The sequence below is a fragment of the Perognathus longimembris genome, chromosome 3 (genome assembly GCF_023159225.1).
Source record: "Perognathus longimembris pacificus isolate PPM17 chromosome 3, ASM2315922v1, whole genome shotgun sequence".
Classification (NCBI taxonomy): Eukaryota; Metazoa; Chordata; class Mammalia; order Rodentia; family Heteromyidae; genus Perognathus; species Perognathus longimembris.
In genome coordinates, this window is record NC_063163.1 from 102,157,725 (window position 1) to 102,179,795 (window position 22,071).

General features: G+C 41.4%; 1 protein-coding gene and 1 non-coding gene across 4 annotated transcripts in view; both read left to right on the forward strand.

The window, feature by feature from the left end:
* Nucleotides 1-22,071, forward strand: part of Ntm (neurotrimin) — a 1,004,130-nt gene that overhangs the window by 877,195 nt on the left and 104,864 nt on the right. For all 3 annotated transcript variants that reach the window (XM_048343631.1, XM_048343632.1, XM_048343633.1), the window contains one exon: nt 7,768-7,893. In XM_048343631.1, coding sequence (XP_048199588.1) covers nt 7,768-7,893 — 126 coding nt within the window. The remainder of the gene's footprint in view (nt 1-7,767; nt 7,894-22,071) is intronic.
* LOC125349851 lies at nt 12,912-13,018 on the forward strand. The gene has a single exon (XR_007210647.1). It is a non-coding gene; the product is annotated as a U6 spliceosomal RNA (small nuclear RNA).

Below are 22,071 nucleotides of genomic sequence, written 5' to 3' on the forward strand. Positions count from 1 at the left end.
GTTAATTGGATATAAGAGTCTCATGGACTTTCCTGCCAGGGGTGGATTCTAACTTCTATCATGAGATCTCAGCCTCCTGAGTTGCTAGGATTATAAGCATTACTGTCACTCGGCATCTTATTTATTTTTATGTACTCATCGAGGATGTCATTTGCATTTGTTATTTTCTTCGCTCATTTAATCCCTTGCTAAAATATAAAACAACATATAAAATGACAGTTTTTGGTTGTAGTCCTTGAAAATGTCCCTTTACTCCCTGGAGTATCAGTAGCCTTATCTGTAAAATGTGAGAGATAATTAGGATAATGAATGCATCCCCATCTACTTGGTATGAAATCTTGGGTCTGCGGAAGGTCCCCAATCCCAAGTAAACCTGAACAATTGGTTTCTTTAGAAATAATGTCTATCTGTGCTGTTGAGTCAAGGGAAAAGCAAGCAAATAAATGTGTGTGTGTGTGTGTGTGTGTGTGTATCACATGTTATAAAGCAGGTGTTTAATAAATAGTAATCATCATTATTAATTTATGCCATGAAAGCCCTTGAGAACTATTTAATCTCCTTGAAGATATGCAGTCTTTTCAATTCATTCACATGTCTATCCACACCTGCCAAAACATAGACATTCATTAAGAAATATCTGTGGAACACAAAATTGTCCAGATATAATTGAATGGGTATCTAGATCTGTCCTTTCAATTCTTCTGGACAGAGGTCCGTAGACCTTATAGGTGATGAAACCTCAATATGAACACTGTCTTGTGTAGAAGTGGACATCTCAGATTGTCACTACCAAGCAGAGGAGAAATTATCACCAGAGGCAGCCATGGGAGCATTGGGGAGATAGATCTACACGAATCCTGCAGAGTCTCCAATCCAGGCAGCTTATGTGCATTTGCAGCTTCACAGGACAGAGCAATGCTTAATAAAGCATCTTAATTTAGATTTAATAGGTTATCTACTGTGTGTTTTAAAAAGCAGCAAATTTCTATTTATTAATGACATAATTATGAAAACTCAACACCTGGGCAGTGGACGCTAAACCAAGAGGAGAAAACTTCTTAGGGACACTGGTTTAATGATTATTATTTAATTATTTACACATTTGAATTAATATCAATTCACAGCCAGATTAAACCTTAACATCATGTAGTAAATGTGGAATTGTATCCACAGAATGGCTCATTTGGCTTTTGGCTTTTTCTTTCCCTCCTAACCATATCCTACATACTTCTTGTTTGTTTGTTTTTTTTCTGTTTCTACAACTGGTATATTTTCCAGAATTAGACCTCAAACACTAGCAGACACAAAATCACTGAGGTGGTAAAAACAGGATGATGACCTTTCTGGTGGCACCGCCAACTCTTAGAAGATTTAATCTGGCTCCAGCCCTCCCCAACCTCAGCAGTTTTCTCAGCTGATATCCTGCCCCAAATCTTCGATCACAGAACTCCTAGCTACTACTAGGGTATTTCTACACTGATGTCCCTCATCAGCTTCCCATCATGCTTAAACCAGACTTCATCAAACGGATGTTCTCCACAAAAGTAGCTCTCTATCCCCCATCTAGGGCTCTGTCCAACCCTGTGGTGCTCTTGCCTCTTTTTTCCCCATTCCAGATTGTTCTTAAGACCCCAGAACAGTTGCTCCCAAATCCACCCCTCTCTTTCCACCTTTACCCAGCCAACAGTGAAAATCCAGGCTTTGAACATTGCTCACAAAGATAGATTTCTTTGACTCCAATTTCTCCCCGTTTCACTCTCTCTGACACATGGTTAACAGATTCTTCTTCTTAAAATAAATTTCAGGGAAAAATATGGCATTTCCTTTAAAAAAAACTTTTAAATACTTGCTATAACCTGTAGGAGAGAGTGAAAAAAAGTCTGAAACTTCACCCTTCAGGCTGTTCCACAGTCTGGTGGTACTTTACTTCATTGATCTTATATTCCATTTTCATCGATTCTTATAAAATTGATTGACTGTCTATTCTGAGATGACACTGCACATGCGCTTTTGCCAACCCACATACAATATTAAAACTCATTTATTGAGTAGTTCACATTGCCAGGAACTGCTCTCAGTGTGGTTCCAAAACTTCCTTCTTAAATCCTTACAAAAACATCTTGAACTTCATCATTCTGTAAAATGCATTAACTACATTATGTGTATGAAGAAGAGGAGGCACAGAGGATGAAGTCAGAAGGTCAAAGATTCCTAATCCAGGACCTAGTAGGTCCAGGACAGCCAGCCTACCTTTCCATTGTCACTGTGAATAAATAGACATCATGTCTCCTTGAACCTAGTGGGGTTCTCCCTCCCCATTTGTGCCCGGGTGAGGTGGTCTTTGTGAGACTTTTTCCTTGTAGATGACTCTCCATTATTTGCTGATATCCAAAATAGACAGTTGTATGTGGTAAAGTCATTTCTGTCATACCCACTTATTGTGATCCTCCCTCCTACTAGCTCATGGCACTTCAAATTCCCATCAGTCATTTCAAATTCCATCATACACAATTTTCAGAGACATTTCTGCTTTACTATTCACTTCTCTAGAATGCTTCGAGGTACTGTTTCCCCAAACAGTGCATTCATGGAAGGCTGTGTAAACTACTGTATTTCTACATGTCACTCCTATACCTAGCAAACAATTTTGTATATAGTATGAATTCACAAAATGTTTCTTGAGTGACTTTTTACCTTGGCTCTAAATAAGACTTCTTTCCTTAATGATTGCACCAAGCTATAAAATGTCTTATTAATGGTACTTTTCTTCTATTGGTATTTTTTGTCTATAATGTTTTTCCTTCTCCCATCTGCAGACTTGATTATATTTTATTTTCCCCCTAAGGCCTAACACAGTCACTGTATGTCCAAGAAAACTCCCATGACATCTATCTCCAGGCAGGCTTAGGTGCCTCACCTCTGTGTTCCTCTAACACTGAATCTATTCAGTGATGTCACACAGTGCATTAAAGGGTTAGACTTCTGTATCTGCTTTCACATCTCTGGGCAGATAAATCTTTAGGGGAAAGGATTGTGTCTTACTTAGTTTCTGTTAGTGCTGGTACATGGAAGATGATCCATGAATGCTGACAAGAAAATCAGTGAATTAAAATAAGCAAAGCAGGGCTGGGGATTTAAATCATCAGAAGAGTGCCTGCCAGGCGAGCACAAGGCCCCAAGTTTGGTCCTCAGCTCTCGGGGGGGGGGGGGGGGGGGGAAGCAAAGAAAATAAGCAAAGCAATCCTAATATGTTTCTAACATCCTGCATGAGGGCAAGTAATATACAGTATATAGAAACATATAATCCTAACTAGTCCTATCTTACAGATATCCATAATATTCTCTCAGTATAAATTAAGTGAGACTGTAATGTTTCCTTATTGGCTCTATTTATTTGTTTGGTTAGGTGTGTGTGTGTGGTATGTGTGTGTGCTGTATGTGTGTGTATGTGTGGTGTGTATGTGTGTGTATCTGTGTGTCTGCAGTGGGTTTGAACTCAAGACACTCTCTTTCACTTGCTTTTTCACTCAAAGCCTGCACTCTACCACATGAGCCACATTTCCCCTTCTGGCTTTTTGCTGGTTAAGTGTGGTAAGAGTCTTATGGATTTTTTTTTAATGGATTTTCTGTTCTGGGTCATTTTAAACAGTGATTCTCACATCTCAGTGTCCTGAGTAGCAAGGATTACTAGACTGAGCCACCAGTGCCTGGCTGTTATTTGCTTTGTTTGTTGGGAACCTGGGTCCTTGTGTTAAACTCAGGCCCTATCCACTGAGCTACACCCCTAGACTTCAGTTTAATTTTAAAAACTATAACAATGTGCTAGAACTCCTAGAATATAGTAGCTCTAATCCATAGCATTTTATGCCCTATTTTGATTTAGCTCTGTGACTTGGGCCTGTCCTTCTAGCCATGCCACCTCAGATCAATACCATGAAACCCTTGTCTTTCAAGATTACCCAGGAGCAGATTGCCTTCTTCAATCTCTGCTCTTAAGCAGCATTGCAAAGGTATCAAGCATCTCTCCAATATCTACTTTGTGAGTTGGGTACTTTCCAATTTCTGGTGAGGTGGGGGAGACAATTCTAGATGATTCTTCCCAGCATGAGATGTGATCATCTCCCTTAATATACTGACTATGCTGACAGCTTTGGCCCAGACCATCTTCCATCCTGCTTGGGGACTGCCCATTGTCCTCCAGTGTATGATTAGCAGATTAGCTATCATGTAAGAAGCCAGGAAAATGAACTCCCAGGAAGCCCTTCCAAAGCAAGAGTAATTCATTACCCGGACTGATTTCCACTTAAAATGTACTTTAAGCACACTTCCAACTACAAACACTAAATCACCCTGTGTTCACAAAGTCCATCATTTTTTTATTTTATTGCATGGCGTTGGCGTGACATAATCCCTTACAGAGCATCTCAGAGTGCTTTACAGATCGATAAATTACTTACCTGCGCAGCTGAAGCAGTGTCTGCAAGGCCAACACAAGCCCTGCAGGAAAGCATCTATCCCAGGAAGCGAGTAAGGCTCTGTGGGTTCCACCACGAAGCAGGGGCAGGGACCACACGTATGTCTGGGTTGGGCAAAGAGTTCACTAGAAGGAAATGCTCCAGTTAAAAAGCTTGATGAATAAAATACATCAAAGGCTGTATTTCTGCAAGATCAGTTTAAATGATTAGAGAACTAAGAGAATTTAGAATGTATATCTGTCAGGAAGTCCGCAAATCAAACACTTAGTCATTTAACTCATCAATTACCTTTCTGTCTTGGAAGGACTAATGTAGCTTTTAAAATGAAACATCCATAAATTGCAGTGTTATTTCTAAAAATCCCAATGTGTAGAACTCAAACCATTTCTCAAACCCTTGCTACATACACTGCCAATTACTTCTAACTCATTATTTGGGTCTGAATGTTCAGAGATGTGTGTGTGAGAGTGTGTGTGTGTGTGTGTGTGTGTGTGTGTGTGTGTGTGTGCATACTCTTTTATCTGAAGCTCAATGTAGGCTTAAGTCTAAAAGTGATTAATTGGTCCTTGCTCTATGCACCCAATTTAGGACAGCTGAAAATTAAATGATGAGGAAGACTCTTAGTATAGTCAGATAATTTATAGCACAGAAAGAAAGGCCAGAGAAATGTAACATATGCATACTTCAAACCCAGAAAGGAGAAACTACAATGCTATGGTATCCCCAGGGAGGAGAGGTAACAACTTCTTGAGGGATGGGGAAAGCCATATGGAAGGAGTGGTGATTCTATGAGGCCTTGGGCAACTGTAACAGGCACAGGCATAGAAAAGCACCTGAGCACTCACATTAGCATTGAAGACCTGGATAAGGAAGCAAAGTATAGCACGTGCCAATGAACATAAGTGCTCCCATTTGGGTGCAGTGTGGGGCATGAACGAAAGAAAATGATACCAAAGGAGGGCCAGGGACGAAGGCTGAAGTGAGGTAACTATATCATACTCTTATTTGTGGCTGGTATATTACAACACAAGGGAGTCAGTAATGGAACAGAGATTTTCTCATCTAAGGTAGGTATTGAGATTTGCAAAGCAGTTTGATTATTGAGGATTGGACCACTGTAGTCATGGAACAAGGAATAAAGCCCTATCACAGCCTCCTGAGTTTTGCTGCAAAGCAGACTGCATTGTGTACTGGGAAAATCACAGGCCCCAGAATTTTACACAGTGGTGGCCCTGGAATACTTACCCAAGCGAAGAATGTAGCATGAAGAAACATAAGAGTGCTGGATGGAGAGGTCATTTAATGTGCCTGTCAAATCCAGTGTCGGTAAGGCTGAAATAATATACATGCTAATGATCCCCCCATAAGGTTGTTGGGAATGTGGAACAGGTTGGGAAGGTATTTCCCTCGATTAACCATAACAATCCAATCCTGCAAACATTTGCAGAACATTTTACTCTGATGGTAATCCAAGGAGGCATGGCCCAGGCCATCAGAAAGCCCATTGTCTAGTGGATGAGGATGCAAGCAAATAGCTGTAACTTAGTGAGGTAAGTGTCAACACGGAGTTTATGGGCTCCACAAATGGCCTTCTCGCTTTATCCACATGATACATAGACCATTGACAGATTAAACAAATGAGCCCACACGTGGAAAACCCAATATCTCATTGGCTATTGGTAAAGCTGAAACTGCAGAGTGAATTCAGATTTGGGACAACAATAAGCTTTTATTATGGACCACAGTGAGAGACATACAGTCACTTGTGTGAGATTCTGCTTCTGTACAACAAGCAGACAACAATGCACCATGAGCATGTAGGCTTGCCAAAGACAAGACTGAACAATGGGAATGTCCTGCCTCCAACTCCATCCATCAAGAGGAGCATGTCCATTGTAAAGCTAATTCAGAGATAAACAAAATGATAACCACTTGTGGCTCACACCTGTAATTCTAGTTACTTAGAAGGCGGCTGAGATTTGAGGATCAAGGTTCAAAGCAAGGCTGGGCAAGAAAGTCTGTAAGATTCCTATCCAAGAAATCACAGGAAAAAGCTGGAAGTGGAGCTTCAGTGCAAGTGGTAGAGAGCTAGCCTTGAGAAAAAAAGAGCTCCGGGACATCCCCAAGGCTGAGAGTTCAAGCATCAGGACTGACAAAAAAAGAATATAAAAAAGTTGGCATATGTGTTGCGGGGGGGGGGGGGGAGGTGGGGTAAGGGGCACTGAGGTAAAAGACAGAGGGTGGCATACAAATAGAGAAAAGAAGGGTGGGTGAATGCCGTCATAATACTCAAATGTAAAAATGTAACTAGGCAAATTGAGGGGACAGGCCAAGTTGAGAAAGATGGGGGAGAATGATGAAAGGCGTGATATGTTTTATACTCACATATAGAGATGATAAATTGAAACAGCACTGTACTCCCATTTAAGGATTATTTAAGTAAAAAAGCATTTTCCTTTCCATAAAAGAGAGAAAGACAGACTGAGATACACAAAACACACTACTGAGAGAGGGGGAGGACAGGCGGAGGAAATGGGGGTAAAGAGAGAGAGAACGCTATGATGGTTAACATGTCTTTTCAACTGCCTGTCATGGATCAGGTCCATGCCATGTGTTCCAGAAGCTCAAGTGAAGAAGTACAACTAAATTTGAGTTATTAAAGAAGTGAGGGGTGAAGGGGTAGTGGAGTTCACAACAAAGAAAACTTTGTTCTTTTTGACTTGGGCCTGAAAGAAATACCCGGAGATTTCAGGAAGGATGCAAGAAGAAAGGATGTAAGGGTCCACATGCATGATGATTGGAAAGGGTGTGAGCAGAGGTAGACTGCTGGAGATGGTACTGAGAGCCTAGGCTGATGCTTGGTTCTGAGTAGCCTGGTCTTCTAGGATCAGGAGCATAGTTATGGTCAGGTAGACTGTGAGCTCCTATGCAGACAGAAGCATGCTCTGCTCAGAACTGCATTATGCAAAGCCATCTTGGCACACAGAGAGAAGAATGACTGGTGGGAATATGTTGGAGGTGGATGAAGTGAGAGTAGAGACAGCAAGAAGGCGTAGCTAGCATGTAGCACTGCAGTAGAAAGTAGTCTCAATTGGACCTTTGACTTGGATCAAGCGGAAGCTAAATGCCCGGGGATGTTTCATATTTAAAGTACTTTCTCTAATGTCTCACTATTTAAAATTGTAGTTCATGCATTTCAGACTTTAGGCTAGCTTGTCAGGTACTTTTCTAAGACTTCAAAGAAAGGGTAAACAAGATTTATATGTTTCTTTTACCATTTTTATCTCCACAGTATCTCCCAAAATTGTAGAGATCTCTTCAGATATTTCCATTAACGAAGGCAACAATATCAGCCTCACCTGCATAGCCACAGGTAGACCAGAACCTACAGTTACATGGAGACACATTTCTCCCAAAGGTAAGCAAACAAGTTCACTGCATTGGGTCTCAAGAGGCAAGTGGGAGGGGCTGGGAATATGGCCTAGTGGTAGAGTGTTCACCTCCTATACGTGAAGCCCTGGGTTTGATTCCTCAGCACCACATATATAGAAAAATCCAGAAGTGGCACTGTGGCTCAAGTGCTAGAGTGCTAGTCTTGAGCAAAAAGAAGTCAGGGACAGTGCTCAGGCCCTGAGTTCAAGCCCTAGGACTGGCAAAAAATAAATAAATAAATAAATAAATAAATAACGAGGCAAGGGGATGATTTGTTGGCCAGGAGAATGGGCTCCAGACACCTCGCCCCCAGGGGCTCTCCATTTCTAGCAGCCAGATCATGTTATACCCGTGAGTCTACAGATCATATTTGTGTGCTCTGTAAGACAACATCTTCACAGATTTCAGAAATCATTTGAGTATCTCTCCAATCCTATGGAAATTAATGCTAGTTGTCTCTGGGTGAAATGTTGGTGAATATGTTCTAAGTGAACTTCACATATCAAGCTTGATGATGGAATGTGGTGCTTTGGTGCATTGTACAGCTGGTTGTTTTTGAGGAGAGAAAACATAAACACACACAATGATGCATGAGAGCTGTAAAATGGCCATGTTCCTAAAAGGAAATTTCCTAGTCTGTGCCTCTTTAGCATTGCCAAAAATCTGGTCATTAGTTGTTTTTGTGGTCTATCTGTTGCTTTTCTCTGATTGATCCTGGAAAACAAATATAACTTAATGGGTGGCTAAATTGCAACATTTATTTTGTCTTAATGTTCAGATGTTATGCGGACCAGACTGAGCATTTTGTGCTTTCATGGAATGAGCATTAAAACCTTTAGAATTTAAGATAAGATGTCATTTATCATTAAGCAAATTTTTATTTGGGGATCAAAGTACAATAATGCTACTTCATTTGTTCTCAAATACTTATTGAGTATTGCAACAGTTCAGGCTGTTCTAGGCACTGTGGGATTTAGCAATAACCCCAAACTGACAAATTTACATTCTTAAGAACTCACATTGACACGAGACAGACGACCAAAAATAAAATGAAATAAAATAATAAGTCCAGAATGTAATAGGGGCTGATAGGATTGGGAGACTGCAGCAGTATAAATGGACAAAAGAACAAAAGGTTTGGTCAAGGAAAACCTCTGACTAGGTAAGGAAAGGTATGAAGAGAAGTCCTTAGTTCTGTTGTTTATTAAAGTATCATTATGTATGTATTTATGCATATACATGCTTGGGTGAATGAAGGTATATATATGGCTGGGCAGGGCAACTTTTAGGGCTCCAAAGGTACCTTTATATGTAGACTATTGACTTGTTACAGGTTGAGTAGCTACAAGTAGACCCAGAGACTGTTATTACTGCAAATACAATGTCATCTAGTGGTATAGATCATTTCTCTGCCAGGTAAAGAATTAAAGGGTTAGAGGAGTAGTGAAATGTAGTAAAGCAGCAAGTTTATTGGAAGCAAAAGTAGATTACAGGCCATTTTTTGAGCCACAAGTCCATTAGGTCTTCCTGGAGGATAATTGTTACAGTTCAGGAGCTCCTCCTCTAGTGGGTGACCTGCCCTTCTCCAGCATTGTGCTGATGGCTTGGTAGCTTGCACACTTGCTGCCATATTTCTTCCTGTTGTCTCCCCAGTCTCAGGGCCTACATATGAAAGTAAATCTGATTTTTGATACCTAGTTGGTATGAGGTATTACCTCACTACTGACACAGGATTTTTATCAACAACCTAGGACATTATGGGGGGAGGGGGAAAGCCCCATTTTGAGCAGGATCCTGAAGCACTATGGCAACAAGAAGTGGCATAATGAGCTACATACTGTCTACCATGTATTATGTCCACCATTTTGTATTCCTGTCCACTAACAGTTTCCCCTGCTTTCCCTCATAAGAAGCTTCATAGGAAATGCTCTTGGGATCAACCCTTGTGGAAGTGAAGGGATGGAAGCAAGGCTGGGTAGAAGGTGGAGTTGACTTTGATTGTGTTGCAGTGTACTAGGACATTTTGCCTGAGCCTGTGGGGCCTTTAAAAGCAGATGGACTCTTCTACATGATGATGCTATACCTTTCCACCCACAATCAGTCTGTGTATATTGGCTGTTTCCAGAAGGTCTGCAATCATGTGCCTGGCAGATGTCTGTTTTCCCATAAGGCAGTCCCCACAAGGGGCTGAAACTAAGGGCTATCCATAATGGTCCCGACATGGTGAGTTTCTTCTCTTCAAAAGTGGCAGTATGCAAGGATCAATGTGTTCAACAAGTCAAATTAGATTTTGTTTGTCTAGAATTCTAGGGAGCTGTCTTATGCCATTGTTCTCATGTCTCTGCCAATCCTTCCTTTTGAAATTACCTTGTGAGTGGACTGGCCCAAACATGAGAGGAAGCTTCAGCTGTGCATGAGGTCATTAATGATGGAGGATGGACTTGGGGCATCTGAATGGACACATTTTTTTAAAGCTATGGTGCACACCATCCATCACAGGGCTGATGAGTTCCCAGTGCTCTTGCATGCTGGGGTGGCCCATGCCTTTTGAATCTTTTGAATCTACCAAACATTTATCATCTGGATAGACTTCCTTCACCTCATGCCAAGTGGCTGTCTCCTGTTTCATGTCTTTTCTCAGTCTTACCCCTGACCGGTCCGTTCTTTGTCCTTGTCTTGATGTCATTCCCATTTCTCCTCCAGGCATTGACATTTCTTGCCTCTCATGCCTATAGTTTTCTATGCTTTTTAGTTCTTTCCTTTTCTCTCATAAGCTACTAATTTTTTCTGCCTGAATTTCATTTTTTCTATGCTCATATTGTCCCTCCTTTTCTCTTTGTTTCTCTGTCTCTTTCTCCTTCACAGTTACACATAGTTATTCCCTCTCTAGTGCCAAGCCTCTGCTCTGCATCTCTCTGAAGCTAAGGCTGCTATGTCTTGAAGTCCTTTGTTCCCCCTTTTGTGCCCACCAAGCAGCTTCACTTCCTCAGGAGATTTTTTTTTTTTACCTGAGCCCTGGACAGATGCTGCCATTTTACTGAGGTTTTAGCTGCTATGGAAACAGAAGATAGATCAAGGGGAAAGGAGCAAGCTGATGAGAATCTACCTGTGGATTAGAGTAATTTAGATGAACAGCTTTGTCCAGATCCTGGGCACAGATTAGCCATCCTGTCTCATCCAAATTGATGAGACATGCCAAGACTCACCTAATCACCTTGGGACTCACTGGGGTGCTAGGCTCCTGGTGACGGGATTGTTTTGAGATCAGAGATGTCATTGGGTGGCTGCCAAATCTAAACTGAAGCTAAGACCCTTAGTAGCCAAAATCTTTATCTATGCTGACTAAATGTTTCCAAGAGAGTGCTTATTTTAAATAAACTAGGGCAGACTTAGGGTACCAAAGGGAGAGAGCTATTGTCCTTTTTTGTCCTGGTCCATGAAGGCAGGTTATGTTTCAATCCAAATCACCCACACCCACACACACCCACACACACACACACACACACACACACACACACGGAGTCCCTAAATGAATGACTGATCAGGGCACTTTAAGTGACCCTAATGACTTCATAATTTCTCACTCTAGGCTGATTCATTTGTTCTGTACTTTTCTGAAAAATCCTGTTTTCATCTATCATAAGTCATAGAGTACTGCATGCAATAAACTCATAACCTCTTTAGAATGAGTATTTCCAACCTTGGCCACATTTTTGTGTGTGTTAAAGGAGTTCAGAAATGTTAACCATTCTTTCAGGTGCACTCATGCATTTTGATGGAGGAAAGCCTGGTAGTAAATGGCTGGTGGGAAAGCAGATCAAGTGGGATTGCCAGGGGGCTGGGAATATGGCCTAGTGGCAAGAGTGCTTGCCTCCTATAAATGAGGCCCTGGGTTTGAATCCTCAGCACCACATATACAGAAAATGGCCAGAAGTGGCGCTCTGGCTCAAGTGGCAGAGTGCTAGCCTTGAGCAAAAAAGAAGCCAGGGACAGTGCTCAGGCCCTGAGTTCACGGCCTAAGACTGGCCAAAATAAATAAATAAATAAATAAATAAATAAATATTAAAAAAAAATAGAGGGATTGCCAGGCCTTTGCATGGGATGGAGGGAATGTGTCTTATCCATAGGTAGGATGGAGACGAAGGCGGGACCTCTCACATTGTCTTTTGGCCCCAGCCATTGGCTGTTCAAAGAAGTTTTCGATATGTTATTTCTGCCATGATGGTATTTTTGTTCCTCTCATGAAAATATCACTCTTAACATGTAGAGAGAAAGTACACTTACTTGTTATCTATAAGATTCTTATATCACCTGGGCACTGTTGGTGCATGCCTGTCATCCTAGCTACTTAGGAGACAGGTCTGAGGATCAGAGTTTGAAACCAGCACAGGCAGGAAAATATACAGGATTCATATCCACTTCAGAGACAGAAAAGCTGGAAATGGAGCCATGGTTCAAGTGATAGAGCACTATTTTGAGCAAAAAAAAAGTTCAGGGACAGTACCCTGACACGAGTTAAATCCCAGGACTAGTACATACTACACCACACCACACACCACACACCACACACCACACACACAGATTTATCTCTACTCTGCAGCCCCTGTCTGAGGTATGCAGGTATTTTTCTACTTTCGAGAACCTTGGACTTGTCAGGAGGATGAGCTCTCATCTTCCTCTTCTCAAAAGGAAGAGCATTTCTGTCTATGTGGGAGTGACTAGCCATTGCCCAGGTCTCTGCAAATGTCAACATATGGTTCCAGGTTTATGCACATTGTGAGGGCAGCCATATTTCCTTGCTTCAGACAAGTCTCCTACTCTATGCCTTATCTGTTACAACATGTACTTTAGCACAGCCCATGAACTGTAGGTTTCTCACCTTCAACACAATACCTTTAGTGCTGCCTTACAGATACGGAAATAATCTCTTTCATTTGTCCTAAGTGATACAATGTTGACGTCAGTCTTCACAGGAAAAAAAGAAAAGGTTCTCAAAACCCTGTTGTGCTCGCTTCAGCAGCACATATACTAAAATTGGAATGATACAGAGAAGATTAGCATGGCCCCTGCTCAAGGATAACATGCAAATTCATGAAGTGTTCAAAGGAAAAAAAAAACCCTGTTGTCATTTTCTATTGCATTACAAGAATTTCAGGGACCAGAATAATGGTCCTGTGACCCTATCATGAAGTACAGGTGAAACCAGTCACCAACTTGTGACTTTCTCTATACCTGTGGAATCAGGGATTATTAACAGTATAATGGAGCTTTTTCAGTAACATCCTATCTAGGCTACTTAAGGAATACTCCATATCAAGTTAATAGGATTCAGGCACTCTCAGTAGCCATTCACAGAGTTGCCATGTGTTTCAGCTCCTTTGTTCCCTATATTCCATGAGTTCTCTGACATCAGGTTGGCATCTCTCTTACCCAGAAATCTTTGTCTTCCAGCACAGTGCTAGCACCTACAGAGCATTCAGAGAGGGTTGTTGACCCTCAGGGAATAAGCACTGACATTTGCCAATGCTCAAAGGTGGCATTTCTATTCTCCCAGCACTAATACTCCATCCTTGTGGAATTTTTCTATACTTTCATGTTTGTGGTGGAGACCTCATATGTTTCCTGCCGAAGTCGATGGAAAAATTCTAGCAGTTTCCCTGATCTGTGTGGGATCGTCAAGTTGAATATGAAGACCCCAGAAAGGAACTTCTTGCTATGGTAGGGCTCGAGTTCTGCATGGAGGGGAGATTCCTTCTCAAGTTTGCCTTTGCACAAATATAAAAGGCTCCTTCACCGACGGCTTTGAAGTTGTGCCTTCTGTGAGTTCCTCCTGCTGGCTCCATCACTCCACTGATGTGAGGGTCTCAGACATGCTCTTCCTGTGGACCTTCTCAGGGCATTTGATCTGCCTACTCTCTTACCATCTTTCACTCCCTCATAGCTAAGTCCCAGATGTTTCCCAACCTTGGTTCCCCAAGGTAATACTAGAGAGGGAAAAGGAGAAGCAACTGTATGTGGCAATGTCCTATTCCTCATGGGCTACAAAAAAAGCAATACATTTGTGGATTAAAAGAAAAAAAATATTATTAGAATCTCACCTTTCCCTCTGTCCACCCTCTGGTGTGTGAACAGAGGTGGGAAATGGTTGAACATTTGTTTCAGGCTCATAGGAAACTCTAAGGGGCACAACTTAGTGGAACCAAATGGCCATTGAATTCCTAAGCAAGTGGTTATAATGGAGAGACTCTTCACAGAGTATGGAGTAGGCCTTTCCTCATGACCTCTATACCCCCACCTCTCCAACCAGCATGAGTAGCCAAATCTCTCCCTTTCCTACCATCATGTCTCGAGCAGCACTAAAGAGGCCCACTGGGCATTTGGCTGTCCTGTCCTTCATTTCTGATAGTACTGGAAGTCAATACAGTAATGAGGGCAAAATGATCCTTGGATGAAGGCTCTTCTTGCCAGTACCCTGCCTCCTCTTCACCCTCACCTCTATCAGCCATACACCCACCTATTTTCCTCTTACCCATCACTGACAAGGCCTTATCCAGCCAAGCAGGACACTGAAGCACTAATTGGCACTGGAGGTATCACAGCTTGAGTTCAACCAGAGCTGGCAGGCGCCATGACTCTGGTGACAGCTCTGTGAAAAAATGTCAGGAGCAGAGCTCTGGCATGCCATCGGCTGAGTACAGCACCCTGGCACTAATGAGCAGCCTGTCAACACCAGCATCAGGGTCCCCGTGTGGCACAGAGATCATTAGGATGGCAGAGGAGAAAAAAAAAAAAAAAAACTTCTCCAGCAGAGAAGAGCTGGAGATGGGAGGGGAGAAGAACAAAATGGAGCTAGAGTTATCACCTTACCCCAAGATGCCACCCACTCGGAGGAGGAAAGGGAGAGAGAAGTATGTGAAGAAAAGAAGACGATCCATAGATTGATCCAGCTATACCCATTTCTGAACAACTCTTTTGGAATCTATTTTTGGTTGTGTTTCTCTGTCATTACTCAATGTAGGCTGTAAAGCATTTCTGCAGCGACCCACAGGAGTATTCAACAATTAAATTAATACCTAGTTCTGGCTGTGACATGAAACTAATAAAGTAGCCCCAATAACTTAAGAGAGTAGGGTAGACTTGGGACAGGGGAGCGGGAATTGCTGCTTGTCAGGACAGGCTCATTACTGGGGAGATTATCTGCTTACTGTCTTCTGCTAGAATATCAGAATTAGAGTAATAATCAAGAACAATTATCTCCCCACTTCCCTCCTGTGTGATTTCATCCCAGAAGAGTGCTTGCCTATTCTATGCAGACTCTTTTTTCCTGAGGGCAGGTCTGAACCTGCCTGAGTAGTTCTGAACTATATGAGTAAGTGGCCCTTCCATGAGGCTTTGATTCTACACAATGACTCAACTAATATGGCAAAAGGTATAGGGCTCTCTGAAAGGCATATGCTTTGAATGTAGATCCAATTGGGTTTGAGACCAACAGCTGCTACTTGTTTGATCATGCTTGGCCTAGTGGTCATCTTGTCTTAAGATAAGCTTCTTTGTTACTTGGACTGTTACACTGTGGTGGTACCTACAGTTTTCATGATTTGGTCCATTTCCCACTAGCCCTACCCATCATGGTTGCATTGACATCTTGACATGCATCACATGGTGGGTGTCCTCATCTAGGCACACACTATTTGCTCTCTTCCCATCAGCTTCTTCTGCTTTGGGTATGTACTGCTCTTGCTTTAAACCATGTGCCAGTTCAAAAGCCTAGGATAGCTTTCATCAGGCAGAGCCACCTCCTCTTTTTTAGACCCTACAGCTTTTGCATACTTTTCCATCTAGGATACTTCTTACAATTACCCACAGATGCCTGACTTTCAGGTACAGTCCTTACGTTTTGTTCAATCCCCAGCGCATGGTACTACTGCAAGTGTCTGAAGGCCATGTGAATGATTACTGAATGTGGCAATACATTGTGATTATTGAATGAGGCAGTACCTTGTGCAATAGGTGTAGTCTTGTTAGTCACTGAAAATGTAATAATTTTTTATGACTTAAGTAAAAGGTAAAATATAGGCACTTTTGCATATTATTAGTTTTTGTTTGGTGGTACTGGCATTAGGTCTCAGGTCCTCTTGTTTGTATGGCTTGAATTCTACCATTTGAGCCATGCCTCCAGCCCAGCTTTGACATGGTTATTTTGGAAGTGGAGAATCATGGATTTTTCTGCGTACATGGAAATCAGATGGAAGTCCTTCATACCTCAGCCTCTTACGTATCTAAGGATTGCCAATGGCAATGAGCCAATGGCTTCTGGCTTTCATTAATTTTTGAGTGATGACTATCTTATTCCCTGACCAATCAAAGTGATGTCTGAGGAAAAGCCCCTGCCCCCTGTGACTGACTTGAATTAAAATAAAACAAAGCCTCAGATACAGATAATAATAATAATACACTTTCAACACAGGCATGATGAGGATTAATTTGGTTTACCAATATAAAACACCTGGCTCCATCAGGTCTTGTGTAGATACCCAGAATTTTAGCTTCCATACCTTTGGCCAGCCCCCTTCCTCTGGAATTCTGCTCATGAAACAAGAACAGAAGGGAAGGAAATTCCAATTCTTCTGTCTGAAAAGGTCAGATCTTTCCAAATGCCCAACTCAGTCAACTGCCAGATTGGACAGATGCCTAATCAGTACCCCCTTACCCCACCCCACTTTCTAATTAATGTAGACCTTTGATTAAAATTCCCAGGACACCCCGAGAAGCAGCTCCAGGAGGAATAAGAAATTGCTACTACAAAATATATTACAGTGGTCATTGTCAGTGGGAAAAGAAAATAATTGTGTTGTAATGGAAAGTGGTGACCTCCTGTTTGAAATAGCATGGAACATATGGCTTGGGGCCTGATCTGTAGAGAGAAAGCTATTTATTATTATAACAATGAAACAGTGATATAACATCTCATTTCAAGAGCTTGTTTAACAAATGGTTAAAGCACAGACACAGAGCAAGGTGGAAAAGACAAAAAAAGGAAGAAGAGACATTTATAGATCATTCTTTAACACTGTACTTCTCTTTAACTATAAAATTACATTGAGATAGGCACGGTTAGGCTAAAATTTGCCAGTGTCAATAAGGACTTTTGTAAGTTTAATATTTATGATTTGGTTTAAAGCAATTTTGAAGCTGTGCAACTTACTACTTCAAAGAAGAGAAAAATCATAAAATGACTAGTGCATAAATTAATGAGTTCAATGCGCCTGAATTGAGAACATATGAAAGCAAGCCCCAGTCTAGAAACCAAGGGCAGGAGTGCATACCACATGCATGGTTTGTGGTTTTAACCAATTATTTTTAAACCCTTGGAAAATGTCATAGAATCAAATGTCTGTCGAATTCAGACATTGCTCACAGTGTATTCCCCCACGCTCCTCTCCTGAGTCTTCAGCTGTTTATGTTAGTACTTGGTGACCGTTACCATGCAGAACTGTTTTGATGGAACAAAAAAGGAAACAAAAGCAAGGAAATTGAATCCTCTTCCCCACAGATGCCAATCACACCATGGCTCAGCAAGATGCAAAATGTAGTTAAAATGGCAGCACTTACAAAGCGTCTCTGAACACCTAATGAACCAGTAAAATGAGGGGAGGAGAAGAGCTTCAGCTAGAATGCTTACATTCCATCCCAGGCAGAGTGGCCATTTCCACATCACACCGGTGCTGATCTGTATAACGATTCAGGAGTTCTGGGGTCCAAGACCCACCAAGGATGGTGGGTACACACCATCTCCTCACTAGGATTTTCAGTGTTTAGTTCTGATGTAGTGGTTCTCCCTAATCAATGGTCTTTACTTCTGTACTTTTGGATACCTGAAGTCAACAGGACTCTTAAGTATGCTGGATGAAAAATTCCAGAAATAAACTATTGTTAAGTTGTACATTGTCTGCCTAATCCAATTCATGTGATGAAAACCCATTTCATCTTGCTTTGTCTTGCCTGGGGGGCATGGCCCACATCTTTGTCCAGGATATCCATATGCAAGCTATATATCCCTTAGTCACTTGATAGCTACCCATGGGTTACTGGAACAACTACCATAGTATTATAATGCTTGTGTTCAACTAACAGAGTCAAAAATAGCTTAAGGTCACTTGACAATGCCTACAGCATTCACTCCCCCCTTGTTGCCCATTACCTAGGCATTAGATCATCTTTCATCATCACTAGAAAGGTAAGTGATGTACAATAAGACCAGAGAGAGAGAGAGAGAGAGAGAGAGAGAGAGAGAGAGAGAGAGAGAGAGACCCATACATAAAATTTACAGTGGTTTCATGTATCCACTGAGGTCTTAGAAAGTAGCCTCATGGTTATCAGGACTACTGTGCCTGGTTTTATATTCTGAATCTTGTTTTGTGTCTATTGATGCATTTCCGTCAGTGTTTCTGTCATTCAACAAAACAGAAGTTAGGAGTTGATAGATCCTTTAAAATGCACTAGGCATTCTTCTAAACATTTACACATGACAATGTCTGCTCTCAACAACAGCAGTGTTAGACAGGATTTATTCTTAGCCTGCTCTACTGAAGAGATAATTTATTATGGTTTCTCATCTAAATAAGGCTGAGGGAAATGAGGCAAATTGGGTCAAGATTACACAAGGCCAAGTTGCAGAGGTTAAATCCAACTTCAGTCAAGACTGTGTGCAGGCTGGGAATATGGCCTAGTGGCAAGAATGTTTGCCTCATATACATGAAGCCCTGAGTTCGATTCCCCAGCACCACATATATAGAATATGGCCAGAAGTGGCACTGTGGCTCAAGTGGTAGAGTGCTAGCCTTGAGCAAAAAGAAACCAGAGACAGTGCTCAGGCCCTGAGTCCAAGGCCCAGGAATGCCCTCCCCCCAAAAAAAAAGAAAAAGAAAAAGAAAAAAGACCATATGCAGAATGCATACACAGAATGCATATTGTGCTATGTAGCACAGTAATTATCACAGAGTGGCTCAGCAGGAGACCATCACCCAGTATATATCCCAGACTTGTTGAATAAAAACTCTAAAAGTGGAGTTCAGGAGACTGGGTTTAACATACCCACTAGGTAGCCATTGTCCATGCTCAAATTCAAGAACCAGAGTTATAGGACATCTGATAGGTGCTGGCCTTCATTTCATGTGCATATCACCTAATTCTTGCCAATGTCCTAATCAGTAGGCATCACTTTTATTTTGGAGCTGAAGACATGACTGTTTGAATAGACAGTTTGCTCACAGACAAGAACCTGCTCAACTTCAATTCAAATCCAAGTCTTTGTGACTAACAAATCCACATTCTTACCTTGTATTGAATTTCAGCTTGATTTCCAGATCCTTGCTTCCTCTAGATTCCTAAGGCATGTCTATTCATTGGTTTCAGATTTCCTACCAGTCTGGGTAGAATCTTTCCCACAACATTCCTATGAAGCCATCTGCAACCTCTCCACACAATGGGTCTAGTTGGGCTTTCTGCTCGGCCTAAGCAATCTATCCTTTTCTGTAACCTCAGACTCATTAGATCTTGAAATGAACAGCTCTGGGCAAAGGATGTATTCCTAACATGGAGCTTCGACCTTCCTCCACTTTTTCCTCCAGCTGCTAGTGTTTGTCCTGTGCTCTCTCCATCCCCTCCCCCTCCACCTGGACAGTCCTGGCTCACAGGATTGATGCAGCTGCTCTGTCGTTTGTTTTTTCTCCCTCATGTTAAATACTATCATTCACTCAACAATGGTATGTCTTCTGCTTTGATTGTTATTATTAGGTTGTTTTATCTGTTAATAACTTTAGATATGAAAAGAAATGTCCAGATTCTAGGACACATTTTTCATTATCTTGACTCTATTCAGTTTCCTATGTGTCCTTGTGGTATTTGGCATACTTAATCTTCCTAGCAGTGTAAAATGCTTTTCCTACCAGAACCAGGACAGTCAGGAGGGACTGAGCAGAATATCAATTCAGTTCCTTTGTGAGCAAGATTCCAGCCTCCTCCCTGCCTATATTGTGTGGGTTCCCCAAATACCACTTCCCATTTGCAGTAGACTTCTGGATCCTGGGGTTGTAGTACCTTGGTTCCCTAGGAAGGTTATTATGGCCCCTTACTTAACCCTAGCAGTCTTGTCTGCTCACTCACCTCTCTCCTCTAAGCAACAATTTCCTCTTCTGTCTTGTAACATAGAATTAGCAAGAATAACTTTGTACTTTATAATTTATCCATAGTAGTATTCTATGTAATGATTGTTTAATGACTTATAGCCCAAGAGGTTTGTTTTCTTCACAGAATTCCTTGCAACACTATTTTATTTTCCTTGCAATGGTTTGCCGGGGTCACTGTGGATAAAGATATTTAGCCAGTCATCTGTGTAACAGGGAAAGATAAATGGCTTTCTATCCCAACAATTTATTTCTTACATTGCACACCATTTTCCCAGAAAAGGATTGAAGAGAGAAGGTAGTATGGGTTTTGCCCCATGGAAACTCATTGATGACAAACTTTTGGTTAATTATTCTCAAGAATTTCTTACTAGGAACCTACTGTGCGCTAGCCAACTTTCCTAAGCAACAGACATAGCTGCGTTGTCAAAGCCAACATACATGCTAGTAGGAGAGACAGAAAATAAACCTTTGTATAAGTAACCTTTCTAATGTATTACATGCTATTTGCCACAGACTTGAGTGAGGGGAGTGACACATGTCTATAATTCCAGCTACACAGGAAGCATAGATAAAAAGATGGTAGTCTGAGGCTGGCCCTGGCCAAAAGCATAAGATCCCTTCTGAAGAATTACTGAAGAAGCCAAAAATGTGGGGAATGTGGCTCAAGTCCTAGCAAGCAGGAGGCCAAGAGTTCATTCCTCAACACTACCAAAAAAGAAAGGAGGGGGTTGGTAAAGGAGGAGAGGAGAGAAAGAAGAAAGGAGAAAAGAAAGGAAGAGCATGATTAATGAAGATAAAAGTCAAATAGATGATCAGGTATGCAATTTCTTTGGGAGAGAGGCTGTAACATAAATAAAATGAGAAGGGACAGCTATTTGTGTTATAACTATTATTATTAATTTGGTGCCTGTCCTGGGGCTTGAACTAAGGGCCCTGGGGGCTGTTATCTTAGAATTTGTTTCCTTAGAATTTTGTACCTAAATAACAAGGACTAAATATTGAAACTGTGTTTAGTGATTCTTAGTATGTGGCAGAAGGTATATGCGTATAATTAACCAGCTTCAAGTATATTACCTTCCTTTTCACAGTACAAGAACTGTGTGTGTGTGTGTGTGTGTGTGTGTGTGTGTGTGTGTGTGTGTGTCAGCCTGAGGCTTGAACTCAGGGTCCAAGTACTGTTCCTGAACTTTTATGCTCAATTAATGTGCTACCATATGAGCCATAATTCTATGTCTGGCTTTTTTGGTAGCTAATTGGAGATAAGAGCCTCATGTTCTTTCCTGCTTCGGCTGGTTTTGAACTATGACCCTCAAACCTGAACCATTTGATTGTTTAGTATTTCAGGCTTGAGACACTGGCACTCATTGAAGAATATACTGTTTAAAGAGACCCATGGGTAGCTTCCATCACAATAGTTCTGTCTGTGCTAACATGTAATACCAAAGATATTGAATTAAGTCACCCTTGGCATGGTCAGGGGTTATCAAGAAAGCTACGTGGCCATAGAGGATTTATTTAGCACCACTCTTACCTCGCTAGACTGTAATCCGCATGAGAACCTGGAGGATTCTTATTCTTGCTTTATGCCATGTGCCCCAGTATTTAATTGGTACCTCTAAAATTAGAGATATTCAATATATCTATATCTATATATGTATATATCTTTATGAGTAAGTGGATTAAGAAAATATGAGGTGATAAATTTATGAGCAAGAAGGCTGAAAATATGCAAGTTTGAGCCTGAAATCAGAATATTTTAATTATTGATGTTAGGTACCAGCAAATGACAGATAATGGCCAACAACAGAGCTAGCAACAACTGAGATAGAAGAGAAAGCCATGGAGAGATGGAGGTCAAATGTCAGACACTGTAGGTGATATAACCCCAGTGAGTCCCAAGGAAGCAAGCTTATAAGTCATTGGCAGCAAGGGAAATGAGAGGTGAAGCTAAAGGAATGATCTCCAAAGAAGAAAAT